This window comes from Indicator indicator, chromosome 21, assembly GCF_027791375.1.
Source record: "Indicator indicator isolate 239-I01 chromosome 21, UM_Iind_1.1, whole genome shotgun sequence".
Lineage (NCBI taxonomy): Eukaryota > Metazoa > Chordata > Aves > Piciformes > Indicatoridae > Indicator > Indicator indicator.
In genome coordinates this window covers 12128110-12155833 of record NC_072030.1, presented here as the reverse complement: position 1 = coordinate 12155833, position 27724 = coordinate 12128110, and the positions used below count along the sequence as shown (strand labels likewise).

General features: G+C 37.9%; 2 protein-coding genes across 5 annotated transcripts in view; both read left to right on the top strand.

Annotated features, from left to right (window-relative positions):
* The window catches only part of PIK3C2A (phosphatidylinositol-4-phosphate 3-kinase catalytic subunit type 2 alpha), a 38084-nt gene extending 14503 nt beyond the window's left edge, over positions 1-23581 (top strand). For 3 of the 4 annotated variants that reach the window (XM_054390612.1, XM_054390615.1, XM_054390614.1), the window contains 25 exons: positions 1338-1481; positions 3639-3681; positions 3765-3978; positions 4059-4181; positions 5433-5600; positions 5977-6085; positions 6587-6729; positions 7314-7502; positions 7998-8091; positions 8347-8441; positions 8748-8928; positions 9483-9587; positions 10597-10689; positions 11024-11153; positions 12418-12554; positions 13233-13402; positions 14475-14631; positions 15045-15154; positions 15844-16051; positions 18322-18446; positions 18834-18951; positions 19048-19129; positions 19571-19680; positions 19924-20049; positions 20504-23581. In XM_054390612.1, the coding sequence (XP_054246587.1) occupies positions 1338-1481; positions 3639-3681; positions 3765-3978; positions 4059-4181; positions 5433-5600; positions 5977-6085; positions 6587-6729; positions 7314-7502; positions 7998-8091; positions 8347-8441; positions 8748-8928; positions 9483-9587; positions 10597-10689; positions 11024-11153; positions 12418-12554; positions 13233-13402; positions 14475-14631; positions 15045-15154; positions 15844-16051; positions 18322-18446; positions 18834-18951; positions 19048-19129; positions 19571-19680; positions 19924-20049; positions 20504-20686 (3357 nt within the window). In that variant the 3' untranslated portion in view covers positions 20687-23581. The remainder of the gene's footprint in view (positions 1-1337; positions 1482-3638; positions 3682-3764; positions 3979-4058; positions 4182-5432; positions 5601-5976; positions 6086-6586; positions 6730-7313; positions 7503-7997; positions 8092-8346; positions 8442-8747; positions 8929-9482; positions 9588-10596; positions 10690-11023; positions 11154-12417; positions 12555-13232; positions 13403-14474; positions 14632-15044; positions 15155-15843; positions 16052-18321; positions 18447-18833; positions 18952-19047; positions 19130-19570; positions 19681-19923; positions 20050-20503) is intronic. The other variant, XM_054390616.1, reaches the window with a different exon arrangement.
* Positions 23582-23815: 234 nt separating this feature from the next.
* RPS13 (ribosomal protein S13) lies at positions 23816-27214 on the top strand. The gene is made up of 6 exons (XM_054390364.1): positions 23816-23880; positions 24326-24374; positions 25034-25112; positions 25860-26029; positions 26393-26493; positions 27142-27214. The coding sequence occupies exons 1-6, from the start codon at positions 23858-23860 to the stop codon at positions 27173-27175; spliced, it is 456 nt and encodes a 151-aa protein (XP_054246339.1). The 5' UTR covers positions 23816-23857; the 3' UTR covers positions 27176-27214.
* The last annotated feature ends 510 nt before the right edge of the window (positions 27215-27724 follow it).

The following is a 27724-nucleotide window of genomic DNA, read 5'->3' as shown; positions in this document are numbered from 1 at the left end:
TGCATGTACAGTAACTTAAGCTTGCTAATCAAATTGAAACAGGCTTCATAGCCTTCGATTTCATGTTGTTGTCCACTTCAAAAGTTATCTATTGTCTTTTCATTAAGATTGTGAGCCTTTGAGGAAAACAGCAGCGGAAATTTTGCTTTTCATATGTCAAAACAGCTCTTATCTTCAAAGCATTAGCTTTGAAAGTGTGGCTTAAATATTTACAATGTCTTCTGGCTTCTGGTTGTTTTCTTACCAGGACAAAGTTAATTGTTGCCAGGTAACTCCCAACTCAAAAATATTTTTTTTTTTAATTTATTTAGATGACTTCTTTGCTGTCTGTTTGTAGGAAGGTCATGAGAATGTCAGGTGGGATGAGGAGGGTGTGGGTTGGGAATCAGTGCACATCTTACCAAGAAGATGTTACAGTAATCCCTTTTATTTAGTTGTAACTGCTCATAAGTGATTGTGAAAGAAACCTATACATTAAACCTTTTAAAAAGTAAAGAGTTATTTTGAAGTTAATATTTTAATTTTGTACATGTAGTCTTTAAAATTGGATTGCAACTTAATTTACATTAAAAACAAAGCCCAAGAACACTGTGATAGTTTAGATTTAAGTGGCTTTCCTTCCTTTAGAAGTGAAGAAGGAAGGGAATACTAGGAAGATCTTGACTTTGTCTTAAGCAGCCTACTAGCATTTTCATTCCCTGATAAGAAGCTGATCTAATCCTTTAAAAAAAAAAAAAAGATTCCTGTAAAGTAGGTAGATGACAGTTTGCAATTGCTTCATCTGGAAGAACCATTTAAATTAAAGACTATGTCAGGCAAAAGTTGCAACAAACAAAAATATATTGAAGTGAAGATAAAGTTCCATATGTAAACTATAGTGTACTCTAATGGTAATTTGAACCTATGTTTGTTTTAAGAGGGCCGAAATTCAAACACTACTTTTAGCAGTCCTTTCTCATGCTAACCGAATATCCTTTTTTAAACTACTTTTTTTTTTTTTTAAGCCATTAGGGAATTTGAGCTTAATATCCCATAAGAAAATACTTGTCTGCCAACAGTTTAATAGAAAAATGGTTGGAAACCTTCTAATGTTTCCTGGGATCTCATTTTAGAATCTGTGTTGTTACATTTTGACACTGGGAATTGAGCTATAAGGAACTTCTCAATACTGGGGTTTTTGTTTAATGAAGTTGTTACAGTGCTGTTTAATGTAACTGAGATATTCATCTCATAATGAAATTTTTATGGCAATTAAGTCTAAAAGACACAATAAAAATTGAAGGAATACTGGGTTTCACAATTGTGATCAATCTGTTCTCTCTTACATTCCTTATTAGAACCAGCATAAAGCAGTAGATCACATAATTAAGACTGTCAGAAAAATCTGTTCTACATTGGATTGTGTAGAGACTCCTGCTATAACAGAATCAGTTAAGAAGCTCAGGAGGGCTGTTAATCTTCCAAGGACTAAAAATGCTGAGGTAAACTTTCACATTTAAATTGCATTCAAAGGTATGCTTTTGAACATTGATAAGTACTGTTGCATAACCTTTGGTAGCTGCAAATACCAGCAACGGTTCAGTCAGGGTTATGTCTGTGGGGTTTTATTTTACCCAGTATTTTCCATCAATTTTAACGTCTTTTTGCTGTTAGGGCATTAATCACTTGCTCTTGGAATCCTTTTCTGTTCTAAATAATGACCCTTTTTAAACCTACTTTCAAAATACTGTTTTCTGGTTCTGTAACTACAGCCTTGTGTCACAGCAGATGCTACTAAATCTAACCGAGAGAAACTGACAGCTAGCTTGTGCCCTCTAAAATCAGTGCAATTATGCTTAAAGGAGGTATTCACATCACATATTTCTGTGCAGGAGTTAGGCAAATAGCAGTCGCATCTTTAAACTCTTAATAGTTCATCCTTCTGCATCACTGAGGATATGGATGAAAAGAAAATCTCTCAGCATGGATTTTGATCATAAAACTGCTTTAAAATGAGTAGTTGACTTGAACGGAATTTGTCTCGAGTCACATTGTCAAAAAATGCCATCAGATGGAGAAGTGTGCAAGTGAAAACACTAACTAGTCGTTGTAATGCTATTTCTGTTGTCCTAGTGCTTTATTAGGGTAGTGATTCATGCGCTGTTCTATTCACTTTCGGCTTTATCAGTTCAGTGATGTATTCGTAATACGGAGTAGAAGTCTTGCCAAATGGAATTCAGACCAAATCAGTGTGTCTGTCACAAGAACAAAAATTATTTCGGGGAAGTGCAAAAGACACATTGAGAAAACTTAGTGAAATACAGCATATCGGAGGTTTCCTCAGTGTTTGCTTTTTGATAAGAGAATTCTGTAGAAATGGATTACAGTGTAAAAATAACTTAAACACCTCGTGCTTTTCCAGTAGAATTCTTTAGCAGGAAAACTCATGATGACATCAGTTTAAACAGTAACATGTATGAAGACATACAGGATCACTTTCAGAAATGAAATTGCTGTAAGCTGGAGCCATTTGTGTCTAAACCTTATATAAGATAATGCTTGATTTTTATTTTTTTAAGTTTTTCTAAAGTAATTGTTTTGAGGCCAAAACAGTAAAAGAACACAGCAGTCTGTCAAGGAGAAAATGACAGGCATAGTGCAACTTTAGCATCCTGTTGTCCAAAAGTACTTGGACTACTTGATAAGTATGGTGGAAAAATACAGCAGTTTTTCTGAAAGGAAAAAAATGTGACCTTTATTTTGCCTCCCTCCTCCCTATGTTTCTGCATTATTTTTATAAGCATGTGAAGATTTTTTTTTGTAGTTAAAACTTAATGTTGATAAAGATGCTGAAGTAATAATACACAAAAAGTTTAAGGAGAGCTTTTGTTCTCCTGCAGCACTTGTGGCAAACTACTTAGACTTTCTCTGAAGTATTAAGAATTAACGGGATTGTGTTTCTTAAATCACAAACCTAGTTTTCATTAAAAGTTTCAATTTTATCAGAAGTTGAATTTGGCATGAAATTCTTCATGACTAGAAGGGAGTAAATTCCCATGGTTCGTTTATCATATTTTGGCTTCAACAGTGTCCTTGCTGAGGCTAGACATTGCTGTAATACTGTCATGTTTAGTCTTTCATTTTAGCAGGCCAGGAAGCAAACACAGCACCTAGTACAAAGTGACGACACTTAGTGTTCAGTTCTCAGTTGTTTAACATTGTTTTATTCAGTAAATTTATAGTAATTCTGTCTACAATAGACACCTTAACAAATGTCACAAACAAAAGAACTGTTCAGACTGAAGTTACTGGGTTGCATTGCTTCTGCTTTCATCCATAACAGCCCTGATTAAGTTTTATCTTAGAGAAGTTAGAGTATCATGAGCAATGTTCCAATGTACTGTGTCTTTTAAGAGTTCATAAAGGTTGTCAGAATAGATGAGACTTAACAAAACCTGATCTGTTGAACTTGGTGAATAGTTGGTGCATGATACAGAAATTGTAAGGCAGTTAACTCCTGAAGAACTTTGAGTAAAAAGATGTGTTACATAAACCCAAGTATGGGCCTATTTCACCATTTTTGTATGGGATACTTCAGAGCAATGGAAAATTAATATGGATTTCTTGGTACTGATATTTGCTCTAACTTTACTGTGCAGGTATCCTTAAATTCTGGTGATGACACCAGCAAGAGCTCATCTGGTGAGTAAGGTTTTGTAGTTTTAAAAACTGCTTTCATGTGGCTGTTTCAAGAAGGTATGCATTAAAGATAAATTATAATTTAGGTTCACTTCAGCCTGAAAGCCCTCTGAAAGTGAGTATAGACCAGTTAACAAAAGCAGTTGAGGCCCTTCTGCGACTCCACATGAATTTATGTAGCAGCTCTGCAACGATTTCTCCAGAAGACAGTAAGAGTCCCAAGGAAGCATGGACTGTCACAGACCATCTCCAGTTCACAATATTTGCTGCACATGGAATTTCACCTGGCTGGGTATCAAAGTGAGTAACTTACTAGGTATAACATTCATCCTTTTACAGATTTTCTTACTTATTTAATTTACTTTCTTTTCGTTGTCCAGTTATGAAAAATACTACCTGATTTGTTCTCTGACCCATAATGGAAAAGATCTGTTTAAACCTGTTCAGTCCAAGAAGGTTGGCACATACAAGAACTTCTTCTACTTGATAAAATGGGATGAACTGTAAGTGACTTCAGCATGTTAAAATTCCATAAATATTTTGGTTTAGCTAGTACCTATTTAGCTAGCTGGTGAATACAGTCATTCAAGTAGCTCTTGTTCCTGATTGCCTTTGAAGTGTTGCAAGTCTTTGCAACACACACTCAACAGTGTGTGAGGCTTGCTAACCAAAATCAGAAATGTTTTTCCAAATGGCATTTCACTACATGTTTTAGAAGTAGGAATGGAAGTGCTGGACAAAGGCTCTGTGCTCATGTGTTTGTGGTATATAACTGTAAGGAGTTGGGAAGGCCATAGCATTCCTTGTAAAGGGAACAACTTGTGCTGCTTGAAGAAGGGTGAATGAAGCTTGCTTATAAGCATTGTTACATCCTAACATCTTTGTGTCTGAATTTAAACATCTAATTTAGGATTATTTCTATAAAAACAGCAGATGCATCAGTGATTGAGTATCTATTTATACCTTGTGAGTATGTCTGTTTTGAGCTACTAAACTTGACATTCTCTTTGTGGGGCAGGGGAAGAGGGTAGAAAGGAAGAAGGAAGGAAGGGCATACAGAGAAGAAATAATAGGGGATGGTGAGTGATATCTGATAACCAAGAGGGGAAAATACTTTCTCATATTTATGCACAGCTTACTCTTTTCCACCTAATAGTTATCAGGTAGCCTATCATAACTGGAGCATCAGGTCAGATCCATGTTGCCCTATATCTATTTTCCTGACTCATTAAAGGTCAGAGATAGACCCTTAAGAATACCGTGAAAGTCTTCAGTGACAAATTATTTCAGACCGAGTTTATGGTTCTAGAATACCTGCCTTCAGAGAGTATTCTGGCTACTTTTTTTTTTTTTACTTTTATTTGGATGGGAAACTATTGTCAGCTGACTTTAAATCTCAGTGACTGGGGGTCAGCTAACATGGATTTTTCCATGTCCTTGTAGTGAGCAGAATAGGAAGACTGGCTACGCGGTACAGTGTGGTTTTGTGTAAGGAATGTGATTTTGATATACAAAGATATAAAAGGGTTGTTCCAAATGTGGCTGCAGTGCAGAAATGTAATTTATCAGGTTTTGCAAACAGTTGGTACAGGAGATAGAGTGGAATGAAATATAACTGCATGGAAATGCAGCTCTCATTCGTCAGTGTTACTTTTTGAAAGTGAGAGGCTTCAGTGGATTGTCTGGATAAGCCTGTGACTTACTAACAACTGTCCTTCCCCAGACTGACTTCTTTTTAATACTTTATTTTCCAGAATTATCTTCCCCATCCAGATTTCACAGCTGCCTTTGGAATCTGTCTTAGGCCTGACATTGTTTGGAATACTAAATCAAAGTAGTGGAAGTTCTCCTGACTCAAATAAGCAGAGAAAGGGCCCAGAAATTTTGGGTCAGGTTTCCCTACCTCTTTTTGACTTCAGGCGGTAAGTATCCAAAATATGGGTAAGATCATTAATGTGATTTAGTCAGTTTGAACTTACTCTACTCCCATAGCTATAGAAACTGCTTCCCTGCCACTGAACATAGTAGTAAGCCATGGGAAACATAAGAATCATAAGCTATATTGTTACAGAAGTAACTCTAAACATCAGTGTTGAAATACTTACCATAGATATTTACTTATTTCCGCAGAATAAATCCATGCTCAGTTTTAATTATTCTCCTATACCATACTAATACTTTGGAACTGCTTCTTTGTAGTGACCTCTGGTCTTCTCCAGATAGTATTTTCATAACTGATGTCTTGTTGAAGTAAAGAGACTGTGACACTCATATCTGTACATGTGTTTTTCTCCTCAGGTTGTTAACTTGTGGGACAAAACTTTTGCACCTCTGGACCTCGTCCCATCCACATCATGCATCAGGGATGACCAGTAAGAAAGGAAGCATGGAAAGGATAGTATTGCAGGTTGTGTGTAATTCTGACTTTATCTGACTGTGTTTTGTCTGAATATTGTAACTTTAACTCTTGCATGAGTGGAGGTAGATGAATTAATGATTTGGGGAGAGTGTAAATATTGCTAAGTCATATTTGAAAGCAAGAGTGTAAGTGATTACAAGCATTAAGTGCAAAGAACGACAAGCTGCCCTGAGTGTGTACATGTCAGTTGTTGAATCACTATCTTGGGGAAAGAACGGGGAGCTGCCTTGGCAGCTCTGAGTATAGGCTATCAGAACTGGGAGAGAACATCTTAGAAAAGCAATCTATAGAAATGTATGCTGAGATGGGAGTTTAGACCTAAACAATAGCAATTCCAGTTTCTTTACAGAAAGTAAGCACCTCTCATTCTAAATGCAGTGTCCAAATCTCACTTGGAAGACAAGGCAGCTTCTTAAGCATGGCTTAGCATGCTCAGTGACTATTCTTAACTTAAGGACTTGCATCATCTCTTTTTTCTTTTTTCTTTAGATTGACTTCCCATCCCATGCTTTTGATATTGAATATAAAATTCCTCAAGCTGCAAAGACTACTGTGCATCATTCCATAGAAACATTAGAAAAAACAGCGAGAGAACGTCTCCTTGCCATTCTCTCAAAGGACAGCACTCTTGGGTATGTTCACCTTTTTCTAGCCATAGTCTCTCTGTACAGGACAACTTGTGGCTAAGGTACGGAACACGTATTTATTCTGAATTGTCTTGAATTTGGCTCTGGTATGTTTTGAAGACTGGTGGAGAGCTAAACAAGAGATTGAATTAAACTTGCAAAATAATGGTCCTGACTTAATGACTTTACGTGTGCTTTCCATGGCTATGTCTTGTCTGTTCCTGCTTGGCACTTCTTCAGTTGCGGGGAAAAAGAACAATTTCAACAGTGGCTGTTCATATGCCCTAGAAGCTTTTCTGTCAGGTGTTCCCACTCATCTGCACCAAACTAACAATAATATTTTGGTTTATTTCAGATTATACTAAAACTTATTTTTGTCCTGTCCAAATTATAACTTTGAACAACCGTTCTCGTAATGTTGGAGGCTTCATTTTGCTTCTCATTTTGACTTTGTGGCAGAAATAGCCATTTTAGTTTAATTCCATTTTGTCTGTCAGATTATCTGTGTGTATATAATGACCAGCAATATTGGGGTTAATCAGGTGATGGTGTGTAATATGCATTATAAACAGAATTGCTTTTGTCTGCAGGCTGTCAAAAGAAGATAAAGAATTTTTGTGGGAGAAGAGACATTATTGTCATAGCCATACAAGTAGCCTACCAAAAATATTGGTTAGTGCTCCTCACTGGGACTGGGCAAGTCTTCCAGAAATATATTCATTACTTCAGCAGTGGCCTCCTTTATCACCATTAGCTGCACTGGAACTACTTGATTCAAAGTAAGAAAAACAATGCAAATAAGTTTTTTGTGTGTTGTGCATTAAATGGCTATTCTTCAGTAGAAGATTCTGAATGTCATTCTTAAGGAAAACATTGATGAATTTCTTGTAGCTGAACAGGTGCTTTATTCATGTTGGCTCAGCCAAGTCATGTAGAGAAAATATAGCAAGAGTGGTTAGGATTCTGGCATCTAATCTGTGACAGGAGAGCCAGCTATACAGTCAACATTGACATTTGCAGAGATGAGTATGCTTGTCATAAACACACACACATTTGCACCTTAGGTAATGAAGGGCCTCAAATTTGTAGGTCATTTATTGAGCTATTAAGAATTTCATATTGGTTCTTTTGTATCTAGCTGATCTCAAACAAAATCAATAGAAAACAAAAACAAATGAAAACCCCAAAACTAAACAAACCCCAACAACTACAACAACAACATAGTCCCCACATGAACAGAGTGAGTTTCATGTGGATTTGTGGTGACTTTCTAGGTTTGCTGATCAGGAAGTACGACATACAGCTGTGAACTGGATAGAGACATTAAGTGATGATGAGTTAACAGATTTCCTCCCTCAGTTTGTACAGGTAAGAACTTCTGCCTACAATGAAATTTTTTGCTCTTGTAAATCCAAAGGAATTGCCAATAACTGCTAGCAGAAGTGCAATGGCATGTCTTCATGCTTAATAACCTTAATGCATGGTATGGAAAACAATTTGAATAAATAATCACCCTGTGCCTCTTCTGTGGATATGTGGTGATTCTGTCTGTGCATTAGTCATAAAAACTCTGTCTTTGTGTATAGTTAAATCCAGACATGATTTTTTTTTCCTTGTATTTAGGCATTGAAATATGAAACCTACCTTGACAGTGCTCTTGTCAAATTTCTTTTGGCTCGGGCACTGGGAAGCATTCGAGTAGCACACTACCTATATTGGTAAGATGTTCTTTTTTCCATTGTTCATGTAATGTTTCCTCTAAGATTAATATTTCTGGGAAAAATTTCTTATCATAATCAATAGCAATAAATGTTACAAATTAAGAATATACCAAATATAGTCCTGTTTTTAATGAAAAAGCAGGTAGTGCCTCTAGGAGGCACAAACATCTTTAATTTTCAATCCCAAGAGTCAGTACCTTCACATACATGTAGTACTGATTCACTAAAATATGTTTATGTCTTGGCATTGCATTGTTTGCCGTATTTCCCTTAGGAAAATTTAACTTGAATCCTCTATTTCAGGCTTCTTAAGGATACACTGTATGATACAAAGTTTGGTGTAAGGTATGAGCACATTCTTGGAGCTTTTCTTTCAGTCTGTGGAAAAAGGCTGAGGGAAGAGCTTGAGAAACAGACCAGACTGGTGCAGCTTTTTGGAATGGTAGCAGAAAAAGTAAAGCAAACAAGTGGATCTGCTCGGCAGGTGCGTATGAATTATTAATACTCTTTAGAAAGATTAGGCTGAGTGTACCCTGAAAGAAATCCACTCAAATGCTTTTTTAGTCCTGTTTATGCAGGAATGTCTATGAATCTGTTACTCTGCACTTTAACAAGATGATGGCTTAATTAAGTTGGTGTTTTTGTCAATTTTTTTATGTGACATGTGAGATAGTGTGAGGTGACAGGGTAAGAAAATAGGAAGATTTGTGTGTACAATAAACTGGAAATGGATTTAAACTTATTGCTGCTGAAGAAGATCCCATTATACAAGAGAATGGGATATCTCTTTATATGCTAATAATAGGAACTTAGTGTGATAGAGTGGGATGCTGTCATCTGGTTCAGTCAAAAGAAGCAGGCTTGTGTGATGTTAATGTTTTCTGCTAAGCTTAGTAGCTAAACCAGCGGTTTCAATTTCTAGCATTCCTTTGACACCAAGGAGTTAAAACGCTGGCTGCAGGGTAACTTTGTCCAGAAGTTTTCGGCAGTTGCTGCAGATAAGAAAATGTCAGCTGAAATGTTTTTGTTTGCTTGCAGGCTGCTTTGCAAAACGGTATGGAACGCGTGCAGTTATTTTTCTTGAAGAACAAATGCCGTTTGCCTCTCAATCCCAGTCTTGTCGCAAAAGAGCTAAATATTAAGGTACTGCACACCTTTTTTGTAAAGATATATATAAGTAAAGCTCTTACAAATATAACAAAAACCAGTTGTGATGCTCAAAAGCTCTTTACGCTGCGTGAAGAAGGTTTTACTTAAAAATTCAGATGGAACAAGGCAGTGAAACTAGCTGAGAAAGATAAAATTTATACATATGTTTGTGTAAAACCAATGAAACTACTTGTATTGAAATACGTATTTCTAATAACCTATTTCTTCAGACCCTGCCTATTTTGAGATAACAATTCTTGGTTATAGTAAAAGCAGAGGACTATTGAACATGCATGAAAAAGTTTTGTTTGTAGTAGTAATCAGAAGATTGAGCACAGCTATAAAGCTCAAGCAATGAGTACATAGGTGAAATATCTCTTACTATTTGTGTCCAAGAGATGCACTGAATTCAGAGGCAGACAGTAGCTTATTTTATTGTGAAGGTTCAGCAAGTAATAATGTAGGAGAAGCAGGTAAATTAGTTTTCCAGAACTCTGCAAGATTTGACAATATCTTCTCAACATATTCTTGATTATATCATCATGCATGGCTGAAAATCTGAAGATCTGTGAATAGTGAATAGAATCCCATGTGGAGAGAGATGGTTCATCTTGCTTTCCTTGTCTGCTCTAACTATTAAGTCATGAGTATGTATTTGAAAGCAGATGAAAGAGAACAATACTGTGAAACATTCAAGTAGTCTTTTATAATATATTCTAAGTTTCAAAAAAAACCTGCTGATAAAATATTTATCTACTTTATTACTCTTCTTTTCAAAGTGTATCAAACATCACTGCACAGCACTGTTGGCTTTTGTACAAGAATTCAGCAAATAACAGCCAAAGGGCCCTTTATTCAAAGGAAGCTCGTATTTGCCACAATGACAGTGTTGGAAGTCTGAATAGGCACATTGTGTGTCAAACCTGCTTGTTGTCAGAATGTCTTGTTTTCTGGTTTAGCAGGGATAGTCCTTTTTGAGTATTAACACTAGATCTACTTGCAGGCATGTTCGTTCTTCAGCTCCAATGCAGTACCACTGAAAGTTGCACTGATAAATGCAGACCCTCTAGGAGAAGAAATTAACGTGATGTTTAAGGTAGGCCTTACATGTGTCTATGAGGAAAAAACGCTGATTGATACTCATTATTTCATTAGTATCAATTAACTTTAGACCAATAAGCATGGTTATTTTGTGAGTTTGCTTCTCTGTATCTAGAAACCAACACCTGAACAGATTTTAAAACATGAAATTAAATCTACTGCATTTGAGCGCTTAAGTGTAGCCTCTCCTTTACGTGTGGAGCTCCGAGGACTAAGTAGCACAATGGATCGCTTCCTAGAAATGTAAAGCAGTTCCCATCTCTGAAGTTTAGTTTTGCTGAAAGCATATTGGCTTTCTTTGTAACTTGATTTTTTTTTTGCATTGGAAGGTTGGAGAAGATCTACGACAAGACATGCTGGCTTTACAAATGATCAAGATTATGGATAAGATCTGGCTGCAGGAGGGACTGGATCTTCGGATGGTTATCTTCAAATGTCTCTCAACTGGAAAAGACCGAGGTGCAAGACCACATGATCTTTGCTCCCCACTTCAATTCCTCATCATACTGATAGTGAAAAATTTCTGTGCAGAGGCAAGCCCAAGAAACAGTTGAAGGCCAGAAGCCTTCTATACAAGGAACTTCAGTACTCAAGAGTATGGGAAGTTAAATTACTTTGAATTTTCTGATGGCTGAGTTGCATTTACATGTGTTTCTTCTCTTGAGTACTGAGATTCCTAACTGTTCTGCTGTCAGGCAACAGTGGTACAAACAAATAGATATCTTGATAAAAGCTAAGGTGCCACTGGAATCCTGATTCTGAATGTTTAGTTATGGTGAAAGAAAACATTTGAGTTACAACCAAATTTTTAAGGTATTTGGAATCTGCTGCACTTGAGTCAAGGAGTATAATTCAGGTACTGAAATGTGCAAAAAGAAGAAAAATGTGACACACCACACACTATCCCCCAGAAGCAGTGTCATACGTTGGTAACAAGTCCTTGCGAGTATGAGGTTGTCTTTTAGGTTGGAAACTGTATCGCAGAACTCTTGAGTGTAGATACTGCCCTTCACCTTGAACATGCTTTTTACTAGTTTTTACTGATTCTCTAGAGCTAGCCTACTGGCTACTGAACTACAAGATCTTTAAGAGGATGAACAATGACTGAGTTATTTCTTTAGTCAGATGCTAGAAGAGCATGATGAAACTATTAAATAAACATTGGAAATTTAGATTGGGAAAATTAAGGAAAAGGCTTCTATTTATGTAAGACTTGCTTTTTAGAGAAACAGATGGCTTATCTTCTACTTCGAACGATGACTTAATTGCATGTTAATTTTTTTCGTTGCTGCTGATGTTAGTATTACTGAATTATTTGAAGTATTAAAATTTAAAAAAATTACAAATGTCTTGAATAGCTCTTGCCAAGACAGAAATAAAATTCCATCAAATAAATGTTTTTCTTTTGCAGTTAGGCTATAAAAACTTTTTCAGCAAATGATATCTCCAAAATAAGGCCACATGTAAAGCCCACAGCCTTATTTCTGGAGTAACAGTCTGGTCTGTTTCAACACTAAGCAGCAGCTGAAGTTGCAAGATTAAGCAAGTGACAGGGTATGAGAAATGTCAGCATCAAAATATTTTGTAGTTACTTTTTATATACCAAGACTAGTTTAGGTATTAGAAAGTAATTATTCAAAGTATAACTTATATGTGCATTTTAGCAACCACAACTAATTGTAGTAAAGTAAGCATAACTTGTTTCATTATATTTTATACAAAGGCATGGTAGAGCTTGTTCCTGCTTCAGATACACTTAGGAAAATTCAAGTGGAATATGGAGTGACAGGTTCTTTTAAAGACAAGCCTCTGGCAGAATGGTTGCGAAAGTATAATCCTACAGAGGAGGAATATGAAAAGGTAATTTCTTTTGGTGGTGTTCTTTTTTGAAGATTTTTTTTTTAAGGAGAATAAATAATATCTTATGAAAGAATTAAATTCTTATTGCAGATCTTCCTTTGAAATTTGTTATGTATCTTTAGGAAATTTATATCTTTTTTTTATAGTTGAAAAATGAAAATTGCTTATATAACTAAAAAGGAGCCAGGTGTATTCTCAGGATTCACATCAGGAGTATTTATTGGATATAGACAATATGCACTTCAAACTTAAGATAGAGTGGAATGGTGAATGATCTTAATTGCACTGTAGGAGCACTGGCCTCTTCTCATACAAGTACATGGGCTTCCAAAACCAAAATGTTTTCCTTTGGCTTCAAAGCTGTTCCAGGACTTAGGGAAAATAAGTCTTGTAGCCTTTTCTCTGCTAAAATGTTTATTTTGTTTTGCAATTTGTCTTCAGTTCCTCTTTTTCGTTTATTTATAAAACAAAACAACCATTTTTGCTGGATGTTGTGATATCTAAAGATATCTGTAAAGCTACCTGTTCGAAGAACATTATTTTGGAAAAAAAAGGCAAATTTTAGGACAGTTCCCATCTGGCTTGAATTTACCCTTGTTAAAATCGGCTGTTGAATGCACAAATGCCATTTTCCCACTGATACTTGATCTCAATTCACTTTTTTTCTCTCCCTTCCAGGCTTCAGAAAACTTCATTTACTCTTGTGCGGGATGCTGTGTAGCCACTTATGTGCTGGGAATTTGTGACCGCCACAACGATAATATAATGCTCCGAAACACAGGGCACATGTTTCACATTGATTTTGGGAAATTTTTGGGTCATGCACAGATGTTTGGTAGCTTTAAAAGGTATTTTATGTAGCTGAGCAACATAGAGAATAAAGTGATTTTTAGGATATTTTTATAAGCATTATAATTCTATGCACTAACTTTTACATTCCTGTTATCTGCTGTTCTCATGAAATCAGTGTCTTCCAATTTAACCAGTGTTTCCAGAAGGCACAGATTTACTTGTATGGAGTTAATTCTGTAAAGGCTTAAGCTTCCTCTTTCTCTGTTATCTCTGGAACTGTTTTAAGTAAAACACATTGGCATAGCTTTCAAATAAAATTGCTGTTCTAGCTACTGGTAGGGAGAAAAAAGGAATCAGGTCTCCTAATAATCATTTAACTTCAGTGCTTCTAAACTGCATTCATTCATTCATTCCTGAAGAGCTCTGTGCCTTACACACTTGGCAAACCTCAATGGGAATTTCTTTACAGTAGTTATGAAAGACAAATATTTTGGTACAGGAAAAGATTAATGTAACTTTGTATTGACATTTGGGAGTCTTCCATCTAACAGAAATCTGTCATACCTTTCCATAGCAGAATGTATGGAAAAAGTTTCACCTTTTTAGCAATTAAGTATTGTATGCTTGTTAGGTAAACTTTATCACCAAATGAGAAATGGAGTGCCAGAACCTTTACATCATTTGATCATCTGAGTGTGAAACAGGAGAACAGGCTCTGGCTCATAAAATCAGTAATGAATGTCAACACTACAGAAGAGTGAACAAGAAGTTTGTGTTTCCTACTCCTCTGTGTAGGGGAAGATAATTTATATCCAGGGCACAGGAGTTACACTATAGTTGGGTGATAGCATAGTCACTACATTTGTTTTGGTGTGTTACGGATTCCAGAAATGAGGTGTTGTAAGGTACCTGTCCTATAAATGTTACTCCAGGAGATCTGCTGTAGGTCCAGAACCAGATGAATGTGCAGGGAGTCTGAGAGAGCACTAAGAACCCAACCCCAAAAAGTAAAATGGCATTAATGGATTGTAAAATGGATTAATGGGTGGGGATAGAAGGGGGGGAGGAAGCACAAGACAAATTAATAGACCTTGTAATTAAGTTATAAATCCTGTGTTCTTTGTCCAGGGATCGAGCGCCTTTTGTGCTAACATCAGATATGGCTTATGTCATTAATGGTGGTGAAAAGCCCACGATTCGCTTTCAGTTGTTTGTGGATCTCTGTTGTCAAGCTTACAATTTGATAAGAAAACACGCAAACCTCTTCCTTAACCTACTTTCATTGGTAATCGTTTTATTAAATTAAATTAAATCTTGATAGATTTCTCATGTTGGATTGTATTAAAAGCTGTGCTTTTTATGCTACCAAAATGCTTAATGCAGGCACTGAAAACCCAGAACTACTTTTTAGGCACGCTGTATTTGGATTTCTTCTAAATGTGTGTGTGTTTGTATTTTACTATTTACCTGTTTCCTGAGAATTTAAAACTGAAAAGATACTCTAGATTGTACTGCAGAATGTCTTAGCTGCTTTTAACTCAGCAGAAATGGTGAAGGGAATAATTACTGATTATTGGCTATTGCTGTTGCATTTAGCAAGTTAGTACAGCTTCAAATTAATTTGGTCTAAGATTTTTTTAATTATTTCAGTGTAAAATTATATTGGTTTTATTGCATGAAATCTGTAAAATCTTGCAGATGCTTTCTTCTGGATTACCAGAACTAAGTGGGGTTCAAGACTTGAAGTACGTCCAGGATGCTCTCCAGCCCCAAACAACAGATGCAGAAGCTACAATTTTCTTTACAAGGTACTGGATAAGTGCAAACTAAAATACCTGCCAGCATCATCCTCTTCATGAGAGCTTTCTGCTATGAGAAAATAGGTTTACAAATGTGTCTGTATAAGTTGAGTAGTTACACTGTAGAATCATAAAATATTGGTTAACCAGTGAACTACATAAATAAGATCGGTTTCATATAAGCTTAATGCTTGTGTTAAAATGCTTTGCCTTTAAGAGTAACTGTGCAAAAATTTTGTTTGGAATAGTGAGAGCAGGTCGTTGTTTGCCTGTTTGACCCTTGCACTTTGAATGCATCCTAAATTGTTTAATAGTGGTGTAAGATTCTATGATTCCATCTGATGGGAACCTTGTAATTCATGTAAAGAAGTTTTCTCTTCCAAGAAGTGCTTTTGCACATTGCGAAGGGGGGATGACACTCCAGTAGGAAGTGGAGGTGTGTATATAGCGTAACTGTTGCTCTGTGTTACAAAATGTGCTGTTGTACGTATTTTTTAAAATTGGAAACTTTTTTACTAACTCTGGAAAAACTTCACTTCTTGGAGAACAAACTTTCTTTTAAACTTCCAGTTTAAAAACTGTTTGTTTGTCAGTAAGAAATTGGGGTTTATTTTTCTTAGACTTCCATAGTTCTACCAATGAATCAGCCTCTTGTGCATTATGACATGCTCTAGTATTTGACGTTTTTTCTTTTATAGGTTGATTGAATCAAGTCTGGGAAGTGTTGCCACGAAGTTTAATTTCTTCATTCACAATTTGGCTCAGCTGCGTTTCTCAGGTCTTCCTTCTAATGATGAACCCATCCTCTCATTTTCTGCTAAAACATACTCTCTTAAACAGGATGGACGAATTAAACAAGTGTCTGTGTTTACATATCAGAAGAGATATAACCCAGATAAACATTATGTAAGTATGTGGACTCTGTTTCCATTCACTGAACATACTGTGCATTTTGTTGCAAGAGGATACATTCTGCTTCTTGCCATAAGTTCAGTACTTAATCACACAAAATTAATACAAGGAAAGCTTCCCTTTTCTAGCCTTAAGTAGCTAGCTTTGAGGTAGACAACTAGGTTCCCTGGATAGACAGGGATTTAGTAAATACAGCTATAGATACGTGTTCAGTTGGGCACTAATTTCAGATTTGGGGTGAGATGTAGAGTTTTCTCAAGTCTGACTGCATTGGCTATAATGGGAGCCTAGGAACATTTACCAGTGTTGACATCCAAAACTAAGCTCTGCTCTGGATGACTGGAAAGTGAAAACAAAGCCTATAATTGAAAAATAGGTAGGACTGGGCCTACTTTCCTACTTCCTGGGAAAGAACAAGGGTGGATTGGCTCTGGATGCGCTGGAGTTAGCTTGCTTCATAGCAGCTGGTGCTTTGGCTGCTGCTGCTTGTGCAGTGTCAAGCCTTTCTCTTTTTCTTCTACTTTGTCCCTGTACCCCCTGTACTAAATGGGCTGTGGGTGGCCAAGGAGCAGGGACAGCTGACCCATGCTGGTCAAATTGATTCTCCATTGCATACAGTGTCATGCTCAGCAATGAAAACGGGATAGAGAAAGCAAGTGGGGGTGGATGTTGTCTTCCAAGGTGGCTGCTGCTTGTGAACTAGCTGGCCATGAGTCTGCTTGTGGGAGGTGGAGAGTAATTGTCTTTGCGTCACCTCCCCTCCCAAGGACTGTCTTTATCTCAACCCACGTGTCTTCTCACTTTTCCTCTTGTTCTCTCCTCTGTCCCATTGATGAGGGGGTGGGAGTGAGCAAGCAGCTGTGTGGGTGCTTAGCTGCTGGCCAAGGGAAACCAACCACAGGAGTGCTATAGGACAGACTAGTATTTTTAGCATCCAATAGTAGTCTTCAGAATGAAGCCACTTCTTTGAAAAGATCTAGAAGGAAGCAGAAAAGGCAGAAGTTGTGTTGGAGGAGATGGTTTTTAAAAATGGGGATTTGAGTCATGTTTGTATGCTTACATAGCTGCCTTTTGCAAAACCGCTTCTTCCTGAACAGGAGTCATTAAATTAAATACTTTCTGATTTTGTTCTGACCTTCATTAAAGCTCAGTTTGCTCCTCTTGAAGAGCCTCATTTACTGTATTAATGCACCCACACTTATAGTCAGACTACAGTTTACTTTCAGCATTTTGACAGCCCTGGGTCACATTTCAGGACTTGCATTAATATTTTTATTTCTATGATGATGTGCAACCATCTTCAGGGGTTTCATTTATTTTATTTTTCTACTGCTATTTGTTGGCCTAGAATGGTCAACTCAAGTTATATATAAGTTATTTAAGAAGTGTTCTGTATTGATAACATGCAAATGCACATCTCTTTCTACAATTTATTTACTATAAATATCTTAATCTGGTAAGGCATCAGCTAGGAAAGGCTTCAGAACAAAGATGCATAATGCTAAAAGAGCTTTGTGATGAATCACTGTATTATAAGTGTATTTGAACACTCCTGATCTAAGCCAAAATAGCCTCTTCAACAAAACCCTTAAGATTATGTAGTCTCCTTAGGTCTAGATTTTTTTTAAACCTCTTCCCAGTTACCTACTTTTAGAGTAGGCATTTAACTCATCTGCCTATAAAATGAGTCCACTGAATAAACATTTCCCTTTCATACTAATATCAATAACTGCATCCTAGGAATGTAGCCCCAGTAGTTTTAAAAATTCCTTGTATATAATACGCAGTATGCTTGCAGCTGCCCACCAAATAGTCACTTAAAAATGTGGAATCCTTTAGAATTTTGAATTAGATTGGGAAAAAAGTAATCAGGCATTAGTTTCCTCCATTTGAAAAATTTTGTGGTAGTGCTGACCCCAGAGATACATGTCTTGATGTGATCCTGCACTGATGTAGCAACATTTTGTATGCCTGCTGTACAGTTTGAACTTACAATGAAGCTCAAAAGGGAAAATGTGGACAATTTAGCCTTAACTACCGTTAGTCCCCTGACAGAGGTGGATCTGCATTACGGGAAGATCGTGGGATGCTACTTTACATTACAGTAGGGCTATTTATAATTCTACTATAAAATGCAAATAGTGTTACTGGGATATGTCTACAGGAGTATTACTGTAGTAGGAAGAGTTAATTGTTGACAAAATTATATTGTTGTACCAATTCTCAAATACTCTGACTACTTTTATCTTTGTGATTTTGGGCAGATCTATGTAGTGAGAGTTTTGAGGGAAGGGCAAGTTGAACCAACTTTCGTCTTCCGAACATTTGATGAGTTCCAGGAGCTCCACAACAAGCTTGGCATTCTCTTTCCTCTTTGGAAGTTACCAGGGTATGTTCCTAACTCGCTCATCACTATTGTAACAAGCAACAATGCTACAACCAGCTGGCTGGAGGCAAAAAATAGCTTGAAATGGAGACAAAACTGCCGAGGGCCAAACTAGACCTCAAAAGTGGCAATTAAGAGAGAAGGCTGTTGTCTCAAAGTTTTAAGGAGAGCCAGAGGAACAACTCAGTGTCTAGTCTATGTATCGTATCACTTATAACAATTACCTATAAATGTTTCCTTGCCTGTCTGTAATGCCATTACTTATTAGCATGCTGTGTTTCCATTCATGGCTGACATATAAAATTGGATGCCAGCACTTAGGATGGAAATCTAACTGTACTGTAAACAGTGGAGAAGTTAACTGAAAACTACCTTGTTCTTCCCTTGTAGCTTTCCTAATAAGATGGTTCTGGGCAGAACACACATAAAAGATGTAGCAGCTAAAAGAAAAGTGGAGCTCAACAGCTACATACAGAGTCTGATGAACAGTTCTTCAGAGGTGGCAGAAGTGAGTTGAAATAACTTAAGCAAATCCAGTGGAAGTCGTCAGGTTTTGGTGCTTGTTAACACTTAAACTAACATGCAACCTTTCTTCCAAATTTAGTGTGATCTTGTTTATACTTTTTTCCATCCATTACTTCGTGATGACAAAGTGGAAGGAATAGATGGAATGGCCAGACCTACAGGTAGGTAACGGTTTGGGGGGATGTTTATAAATTGGATGACTGTAGTGTGACATCTTTACGATGTGGGTTGTTTAGTTTTTTAAATGCTTTTTAATTAACTGTAATTTTCCCTCATTGAAAATTTTGCTTCACTGTCTTTCCAGATATGCCTGCATAGTTTAAAGGAAATTAAAAAAACATTACCAAAAATTGCAACAATATATGTGATTACTTGGGTTTGCTTATGGTTTAAATAAATGATTTAAGTTTTTACTTAAACCTCCAAGCATACAATAAAGTGCAAAAATCTTTAAAACCCTTGGCCTTGCCCTTGTTACTAGGGAATTAGAAATAGAAACTGAACTTGCTCTAAGGCTTGGGGTTTTTTCCCATATAGAAGTCAGTGTAGCACTGCTGAAAATGTACAAATATTACAGAGGAAATAATTGTGTGTTTTTTCAGATGCAAATCCATCAAGTCCTACCTCAGGAAAAGTGGGAGGAGAAGTGAAGCTGTCCATATCATACAGAAACAGCACTCTATTTATCATGGTGATGCACATTAAGGACCTGGTAAGTAGAGGTACTGAGCTCACTGCCAAGTGCTGTTTCTATTTTGTCAATTACCGTTTTGTCTTTGGTGTAGATTGGTGCAGGAATGGTGGAACTGTTTCTCTTCCTCTGGTTTTTCCAGTTATCAATGGAATCAACTGCTGCCCCTAGTTAGCTTGATTTCAAAGTCTAGATCCTTGAAAAAAATATTCAGATAGGTATGCACTAACAAGTTTTCTGACTTGTCTTGGTTTTGGATTGTAGGTTACAGAGGATGGTGCGGATCCAAATCCCTATGTGAAAACATACTTACTCCCAGATGCACACAAAACTTCCAAACGCAAAACCAAAATCTCCCGCAAGACAAGAAATCCAACCTTCAATGAAATGGCAAGTAAAAATTCATGCAGTAACTCCCTAGGGTTTGCTATTGTGTGTTACTCTAAGCAGTAATCAAAACATTGCCTAAAAATAGCCTGCAAAGATATATAAATGGAAAAGGAACTTAGTTTGAAAAACTTTGTACCTTATTTAAAAAACAAAACTATAAAGCAACCAATGAACCAGACAAAACTCCCCAAACAAAGCTCAAAGCACCTGAGGAGTAGGTAAGTGTACTATTGCAAGTAAGCAGAAATTTCACTGATTCTGAGGAGTGATGGAGAGAAAGGCTGGTCCTTCTAAACACTAACCTTTGGGAGCACAAAATAAAATCAGTATACTTCAGACAAAATGAATGGTCATAGTGTGCAGTTAAGACATATGTCAGTGGCTAATAGTCAGAAGAAAGGACAACCTCTGTGACCTTATTTGGATAACAAAATACTCGCCTTTTATCTTCTAGCTTGTGTACAGTGGATATAGCATGGAGATGCTGAAACAGAGAGAACTTCAGCTAAGTGTGCTCAGTGCAGAATCGTTACGTGAGAACTTTTTCTTGGGTGGAATTACACTCTCACTAAAGGACTTCAATTTGAGCAAAGAGACTGTTAACTGGTATCGACTAACTGCAGTTCCCTATCTGTGAACTTATTCTACGCCTGAGTAAGACCAGAAAAATTGTATTCACTCATGCTTTGAGCATCTTCCTACTTGAAGATAACTTGTACATCTTAAAATAACAGAGAACCTGCATTTCAACACATACATTGGACCAACAGTCATGTAGCCTAATTTGGAAGACTTCTAGAAAACCTGGTTTATGTTTAAGTGATGTTACCAAGGCATCACTGTAGATGTTGAGTTGTGGTAAAGGAAGGAATTTTTAAACCATCCATGAAAATGAAATGAACAGTTTGACCATGCTGGTTGGTTAAACCATAACTTACCTGTTAGGCCTGTGGATATAGTGCATTTTTGCTCTTAATTTTTGTTGCCGGTGTGGTGTCTGTCAACCATGGCATGATGCTGGAGAACATCAAAGAAATGACCTGGTTTAGGGTTACATTCCCACTACTAGCTAGACACCACAGGAACAGTGGTGGATAAAATTTTGGTGGCTTCACATACACCTGTAGAAATGAAGGCTGAAGGGCTGGAAAAAATCCTTAGTGTTGCATTTAATCCCAGATTCATGCTTCCCTAAGACTTATTGGAATGAGTGCCAATAATGGAAGTTGTAAATAACGGTGCCTTATAATTCAGTGCTTCTCTTTTACCTCATTTCTGGTGTTTAAATATGTGCACGTGTTAACTTTCAGCCCCTTAAAAAGGGGAAATGTTCTCATATTTGATACCTTGCAGGTTCTACTGGAAGTCTTTTCCTGAGATGCGTTATTTACAAGTAACATCACTTTTACTGATCATCATAGCTAGTGCAATTTGCATACGTTCTAACCCATGTTCTGCCCATAATCTCTGAAAACTGAATGAAGACTGGGTGAATGTGGTGCTGTAGGAAATATGCCCAGCTTCTCAGTGTTGTGAAATGTCTGAACTTCTAAATACTGCAGTGATTACTTGTGGAACAGATTCAAACACTAAATCCAAAGTGACATTTGTACCTCTACCTTCAGGTAAAGGCACAACTGCTGAATGAATTGGAGGCCAAAAGTGAGTTGCATTATCAGAGCATCGAGGGAGGAACTTGGTTACGTTTTGGTTTTTAACAGTTCATAGCAATACTGTTTTTCACTTCACTAAGAATTAATTCCACTAAAAATACTTTACTCCAAGGGACATGAAATTTGAACGATATTGTGACAGTGGAGTACAAATGTCCCTTACTGTCTCCTGTTAACTGGTTACTTCATTGGGTGTTTCTGCACTGCAGGTATAGCCTTTTTATTTACCTTACTCTATGCTTAGGATGATCATGTTCTGTCTAAAGAAAGATGTGAAGCTGCACACTTTAGTACTAAATCTTGAAGCAAGACAAACCATCACCACTGATTATGACTAGAATGAAATTTTAAGTAAAACATGCAACTATGAACAAAGATGCAGTATGGAGAAAGCCTTCTATATACCCAGCACTAAAAACCTATTTCATAATCTGATTTTCCTTCCCTGGCTACTGACCCATCTCCCTTCAATACAGAAGAGAGAAGTAAACTTGAATCTCCTGGTGCCTAAAATATTCATGGTCCAATTTCGTAGGAATTGCAATTAAAAAGCTAAGAATATCTTGAATGTTAGAAACTGGGTTGATACTAATGGGCGCTAACAAATCCCAGTTTTATTAGGCATCTTCTCCATATTTTTCATTTAGTATATAGCCTGTAAATAATGAACTATATAACTAACTAGATATATTTCCTGCTCACTTGATGCTTTTGAGACTTACTTCATTCCATCATTAGAATCACAAGTCACTTAAACACAGGAAAGTAGACTACTGTTTTTGTGAAACGTTCCATTGTGAAATAAAATGAAAGCAATATGTACTGCCTTTTTTGCAGTTGGCTATTAAAGCACAGTGTCTTACAGCACAAAATACAAATAAACTAAAATCATTTAAAAAATGATTTGCAGTTTTAACAGTTGTCTGGACTATGAAAAAAAAATAAAATATGTATAGTACTGTATTATTGTTAGCACATGTCCTGACTTCTGATTTTTATCTTCTTCATAGCTTAACTCGTTTTTGTGCCTTTCCCTTCCTTTTCAAGCTATTCACTGGCTGAAGCTTTTTATGGTCATGGATTTTTGTCTAGGGGATCTGGCCTTGTCCTCTCCTCACAAACAGAGGAACAGCACCAAGCTTGCACCTCTTTGCACTATTCTGAACTAAGAAAAAGGTGATTGTTGCAATAAGACTTCAATCTACTCTACGTATAAATGTTAGCTGTAAGAGGAAAATATTCAGATGGGATGGAATTTACCAGTACGGTCAGTAGCTTGAAAACATGCAGTTTTAATAGCATTTTGTATTTTGTTCAATGAAAAAAAATCTTTTATGCAATGTATGACCTGCAGCCAGAAGCAGAACTGTCTGCAGAGACCTTACTGGGTATTTCGGAGTACAGCTTGCGCTAAAGCCTCTTCCTTTTCTCTGTTAACCTAGAACTTTGCACTGATGGTTTTATTACTGCCTTTTTACAATCTCCAGCTACCTGTCTCTGAAAGAAGCATCTGTGATCTTTGCTAAAGTTCTTGTCTATATTTTTACAGTAGGGTTGTGTAGAAGTAAATTCTTGTCGCCTGCCTTAACTAAGGGCCCTTTTCCTGGGCTCAGGGCCTGGGCAGGGCCGGGCCTTCCCCCACCTCCCGTGCACCTCACTCGGACACTGTGACTGAGATAGTGCTGGAAGTGATGAAGTCAGCGAGAACGAGTTTGCCTCCTTTTGTCTATATATCTAAGAACCAAATACTTTAATTGACTGAGTTCGTTAATAAAGATGTACAATATTGCTCCCGGCCGTGCCCGTACTGAGCGGGCGGAATGTGACTCGTAACTGTCCTTTGCGTACATTAAACACTATTCTGGGAAAAAACCCAACAAGTGTGGTGGTCTTCACTCTCGGCGGGGCAGGTGAGGTGGGGGGGGGGTGTTTCCCGCGCCGGGACAACGCTGCACTGTGGCTTGCCGCTTGCCTCCTGCTAAGGGCGGGAACGCTGGGCCGGCCAGGCTGTGGCGTGGCGCTTTGCGCAGCGCACACAGATTGGCTGGCGGCCCGGTGCGGACCTGCCCCTTCCTGTGTAAACGGGACAGGAAGGCCCTGTTGCGCCGCACTCGGTCTTTTCTGCCGCCGCCATCATGGGTCGCATGCACGCTCCCGGGTAAGTGCCCGCTGCGGAGTTTGGTACTGGGATGTGGGGCCGGCTCGGGGTAGCTGCAGGTGCTGGAAAGGAGCCATGGACGGGGGTGGGAGCAGAAAGGCTGCTGCGGCAGCAGTGCGGGGTTAGGGGGGAGGATGGAGGCCTTGCAGATATGGCGGTAGGGTGGGGAACGGCTGAGGCTGGCGCCGCTTTGCGATTCCTTTGGCTGGTCCTGGGCACGGTTATGCTTGTGTAACCTGGGCACCGGTTCACGGTGCTGTGCGGTGTGGCGTGTGCTGGTGGTAGCCCTCTCTTCAGGTGAGGAGGAAGGCGGGCAGGCCTCGACCACGCGGACTGGTTATGGCCCTGTAGGAAGCGCTTGTAGCAGGCCGGCTTACAGAAGTGTCAGAGCAGCAGCGTAGCTTGTCCCGCTCCGCTTAGCGTCTGATCTGCTTCTTCCCCACAGAAAGGGCTTGTCCCAGTCAGCCTTGCCCTACAGACGCAGCGTGCCAACGGTAAGTGCCATTCTCATCCCGTGCACACCTCGGTGGGCCGGGGCGGCTGCTTTGTAGAGTTTTAATCTGCCGAGCGCTTCAAAATGTGTTTTTGCTTTGCTTTTTTTCAGACTGTGAAATAAAAAGGGGTTTTCGTAGTGCGTTTAAAGAGCGAGGATTATTTAGCTTGTTGCTGTTTCCCCCTTAACCACTAAAGCAATGTTTCAGCATAGTGTAACAGAATAGAAACGGCACTATCCTGTCTGAGTGGATCCATTAGCTTAAGCATTCAAAATAGTGTACAGAGTTTGATTTTCGCTGTTTTTTGTAGGTGCTTTACTAAGAGAGGCTCTCAGTTTTGTATTTCTGTCAAAGATTCAGTTATTCCAGTGGCAGTGATTTTTTTTTGCTCTGTAAATTTGTATTTGTGCTTTTGGTGTGGCTGTTAAGGAAACTGATGGTACAGCAGCTGGTGGGAGGCTCTGTTTTCCCCCATCACATTTCACTAGCGTTATAGGTTCATAATATGTATCATTACAAATGACATTTTTGGTTTTGATTGTGTTTTTCAAGCAGTTCAAAGCTTCTTTCTACCATTTATAAAACTCATGTATTTAGCCTGTTACTCTGTATTAAGCAGTACTCATCACTTGTGTTTTTTATCTAACTGATTTTTTTAGTGGCTGAAACTTACTTCTGATGATGTAAAGGAACAGATCTACAAGTTGGCTAAAAAAGGCCTGACTCCTTCTCAAATCGGTGAGGTTTACAAATCACTCCTAAACAGAAACAAAACACAGTTTTCTGATACTAATAATGTAATTGCTCTTTCAACTTATGTTCCATAACATGTTAGGAAAATACAGGTTTTCTGATGTACCTGCATATTCACTGAGGGGATGCCACGGAAAATGTCATGTGTCTTATTCTTGCAGGAAGTGTATTTGAGGTGTTGGGTTTTTTTCCAAGCAGGAAATAGGAAGCATCTGTTTAATCTTATAATCTGTCCTTAGGAATGGTCACTAACAGATGTTACAAGAAGGTTTAGTTTGGCCAGGTTCTTGGAGAAAAGTGAGAAAAGCTTGATGTATCTGAAATACCTGTAGCCCTGTGTTCAGGGGCTTACTGAACCAGGCACTGCAGCTGCATAGCAGACAAGTTCTTGGTAGTTTGGACCCTTCTAGAATTCTGCTTCAATGTATGCATGCTACAACTCTAATGGTCATGAGCTATGCAGTGTAATTATGTGCTCTGTAAACAATTTGTTATTATTGCAATCCTGAGAGTATTCATGATCCTAATGGTACAGTACACTTTGTTCTTAAGATGTCTGTGACATCATTTTTAACCATAGATGAAACGGTGGTTGCCTATTCAGCTTTAGTGAGTTTCTTGGAAAATTTGCCAATAATATTGTAGCACTTAATGTAACTGTAAGCTTGGTTTCACAAGATTTGTTTGTCTAAGTTTGTTCCTTTCAGTGTGACGTATAAATGTTTGTTTCAGGTGTGATCTTGAGGGATTCCCATGGTGTTGCCCAGGTTCGCTTTGTTACTGGCAACAAAATTCTGAGAATCCTTAAATCAAAGGGACTGGCCCCAGACCTTCCAGAAGATCTCTACCACTTGATCAAGAAAGCTGTTGCTGTTCGCAAGCATCTTGAGAGAAATAGAAAGGTAAGTGTTAGTGGAGAACTCTTGTGTTTTATTGTTTTTAAATAATACAGTGGTTTATTTGCAATTTGACAAAGCAAAGACTCTTGGTATACCTCATGTCTGTGTCCCTTTATGAGTAAGAGGCTTTTAGGTAAGGATAATGGTCTTTGTCTGCTAAAAGGATCTTGAAAGCATTGCTTAAACCATGTAATTCTGGTCCTCTTCTAATTTTACTCAATTCTTCAGACTTTGTTAATGGGAATGTGGAGTTTGTAGCAGTGGTTGTGGATTTATTTTTTTTTTAACTTTATTAAAGCTTATCTGAGTTGTGTATTATTGAGAAGTCAAAGTAGTGCTTGGTTGTAATGTGACTTTCTTTTCAAGGATAAAGATGCCAAGTTCCGCCTGATTCTGATTGAAAGCAGAATCCACCGGCTGGCTCGCTACTATAAAACCAAGAGAGTGCTGCCACCTAACTGGAAGTAGTAAGTCTTCTCTTAGGTTATTGGTTTCACTGAAGTCCTGTAGGTTTTGTAAACAGTATGCTGGGGCTCTTACTCAGAGGGTGGCATATAGGCATATAGGTAAACCAGGTAGCAAAGAATAGGTGTCTTTATAAATACTGACTGATAAATTAATGAAACTGATTGCCAGGTGCAATGTGTCTGTGTCAGAACGCTCAGAAAAAGTCATTGTCTCAACCAGTAAGGTTGCTGTCCACTAGGTAACTTTTGTCGCACTTCACATGCAGTATTTGTCCTTGAAACTCTTTGTCTTGTATTTCATGTTGCTCTAAAAGTTTACTAAGAAATGCCTTAGTAGCTGTGGCAAAAACTCAAGTAATTTGCAGTTTTTCTCTAAGAAAATTTAGCCAATGTAGAAGTGTTCTCATGAATGTCAGGGTTAGCTGCTGCTTCTGAGAAGACTCAAGTACAGCTAGCCAGTGTTTTGAATGTTATGTTACTCCCAAGGAAGAGTGAAATTTTATGCCATAAAAAAATTAAAACAAGTGGTAAATAAGCTCAGATCTGGTAGTTAGAGCTTTAAATTGAAGAAGTCTTTTTAACAATTGGTTGAAAAACTGTCTCTGCAATTAATATTTCTCTCTTTTTCTCTCTCTTCTCTCTCTTTAGTGAATCATCAACAGCTTCTGCCCTGGTCGCATAAGAGCTGGCTATTACTTACTGAAAGAATAAATTGTCATTAACAAAGTTTTTGTTGTCTAAATGGTTGGAATCGTAGAAACTCCTGCTTGTTTCAGGATGGAGCAGATGCACCTGGTTTCCATATTGCTGTCCTACACTGTGAGATTTGGGTGGTGCTTGTTGCTATTCTAGGCCAGCTGTAGGTTTTGTATCTGCTTAAACTTTTTTTCTGATTTGATAGCTTCAAGTTAGTAAACTGAACTAGTTCTTCACAGCAAATGTATTTTATTCTTGCGGGACTGGTGTTTGTCTGCGAGTCCTGCAGGAAGAACTGGAGAAGAAAGCCATGACAGGTGGAAGAATTGAAAATTTAGAACATGCGGAGGGATTAGGCTCAAGGAGGGAAAAGAGAAACAAATTGGAGAGGTTGATTAATTTCATTGCAGATGTTATGGATCTCTTGGCTAGGGCAGAAAGCTTAAGCAGACATCAGCCAGTTCCTGGCAGTAACTGTTGCTATCCTTTTAAGAATAGTCTTTGAGACTTGGGTGCAGACAGCCAACAGTTTATC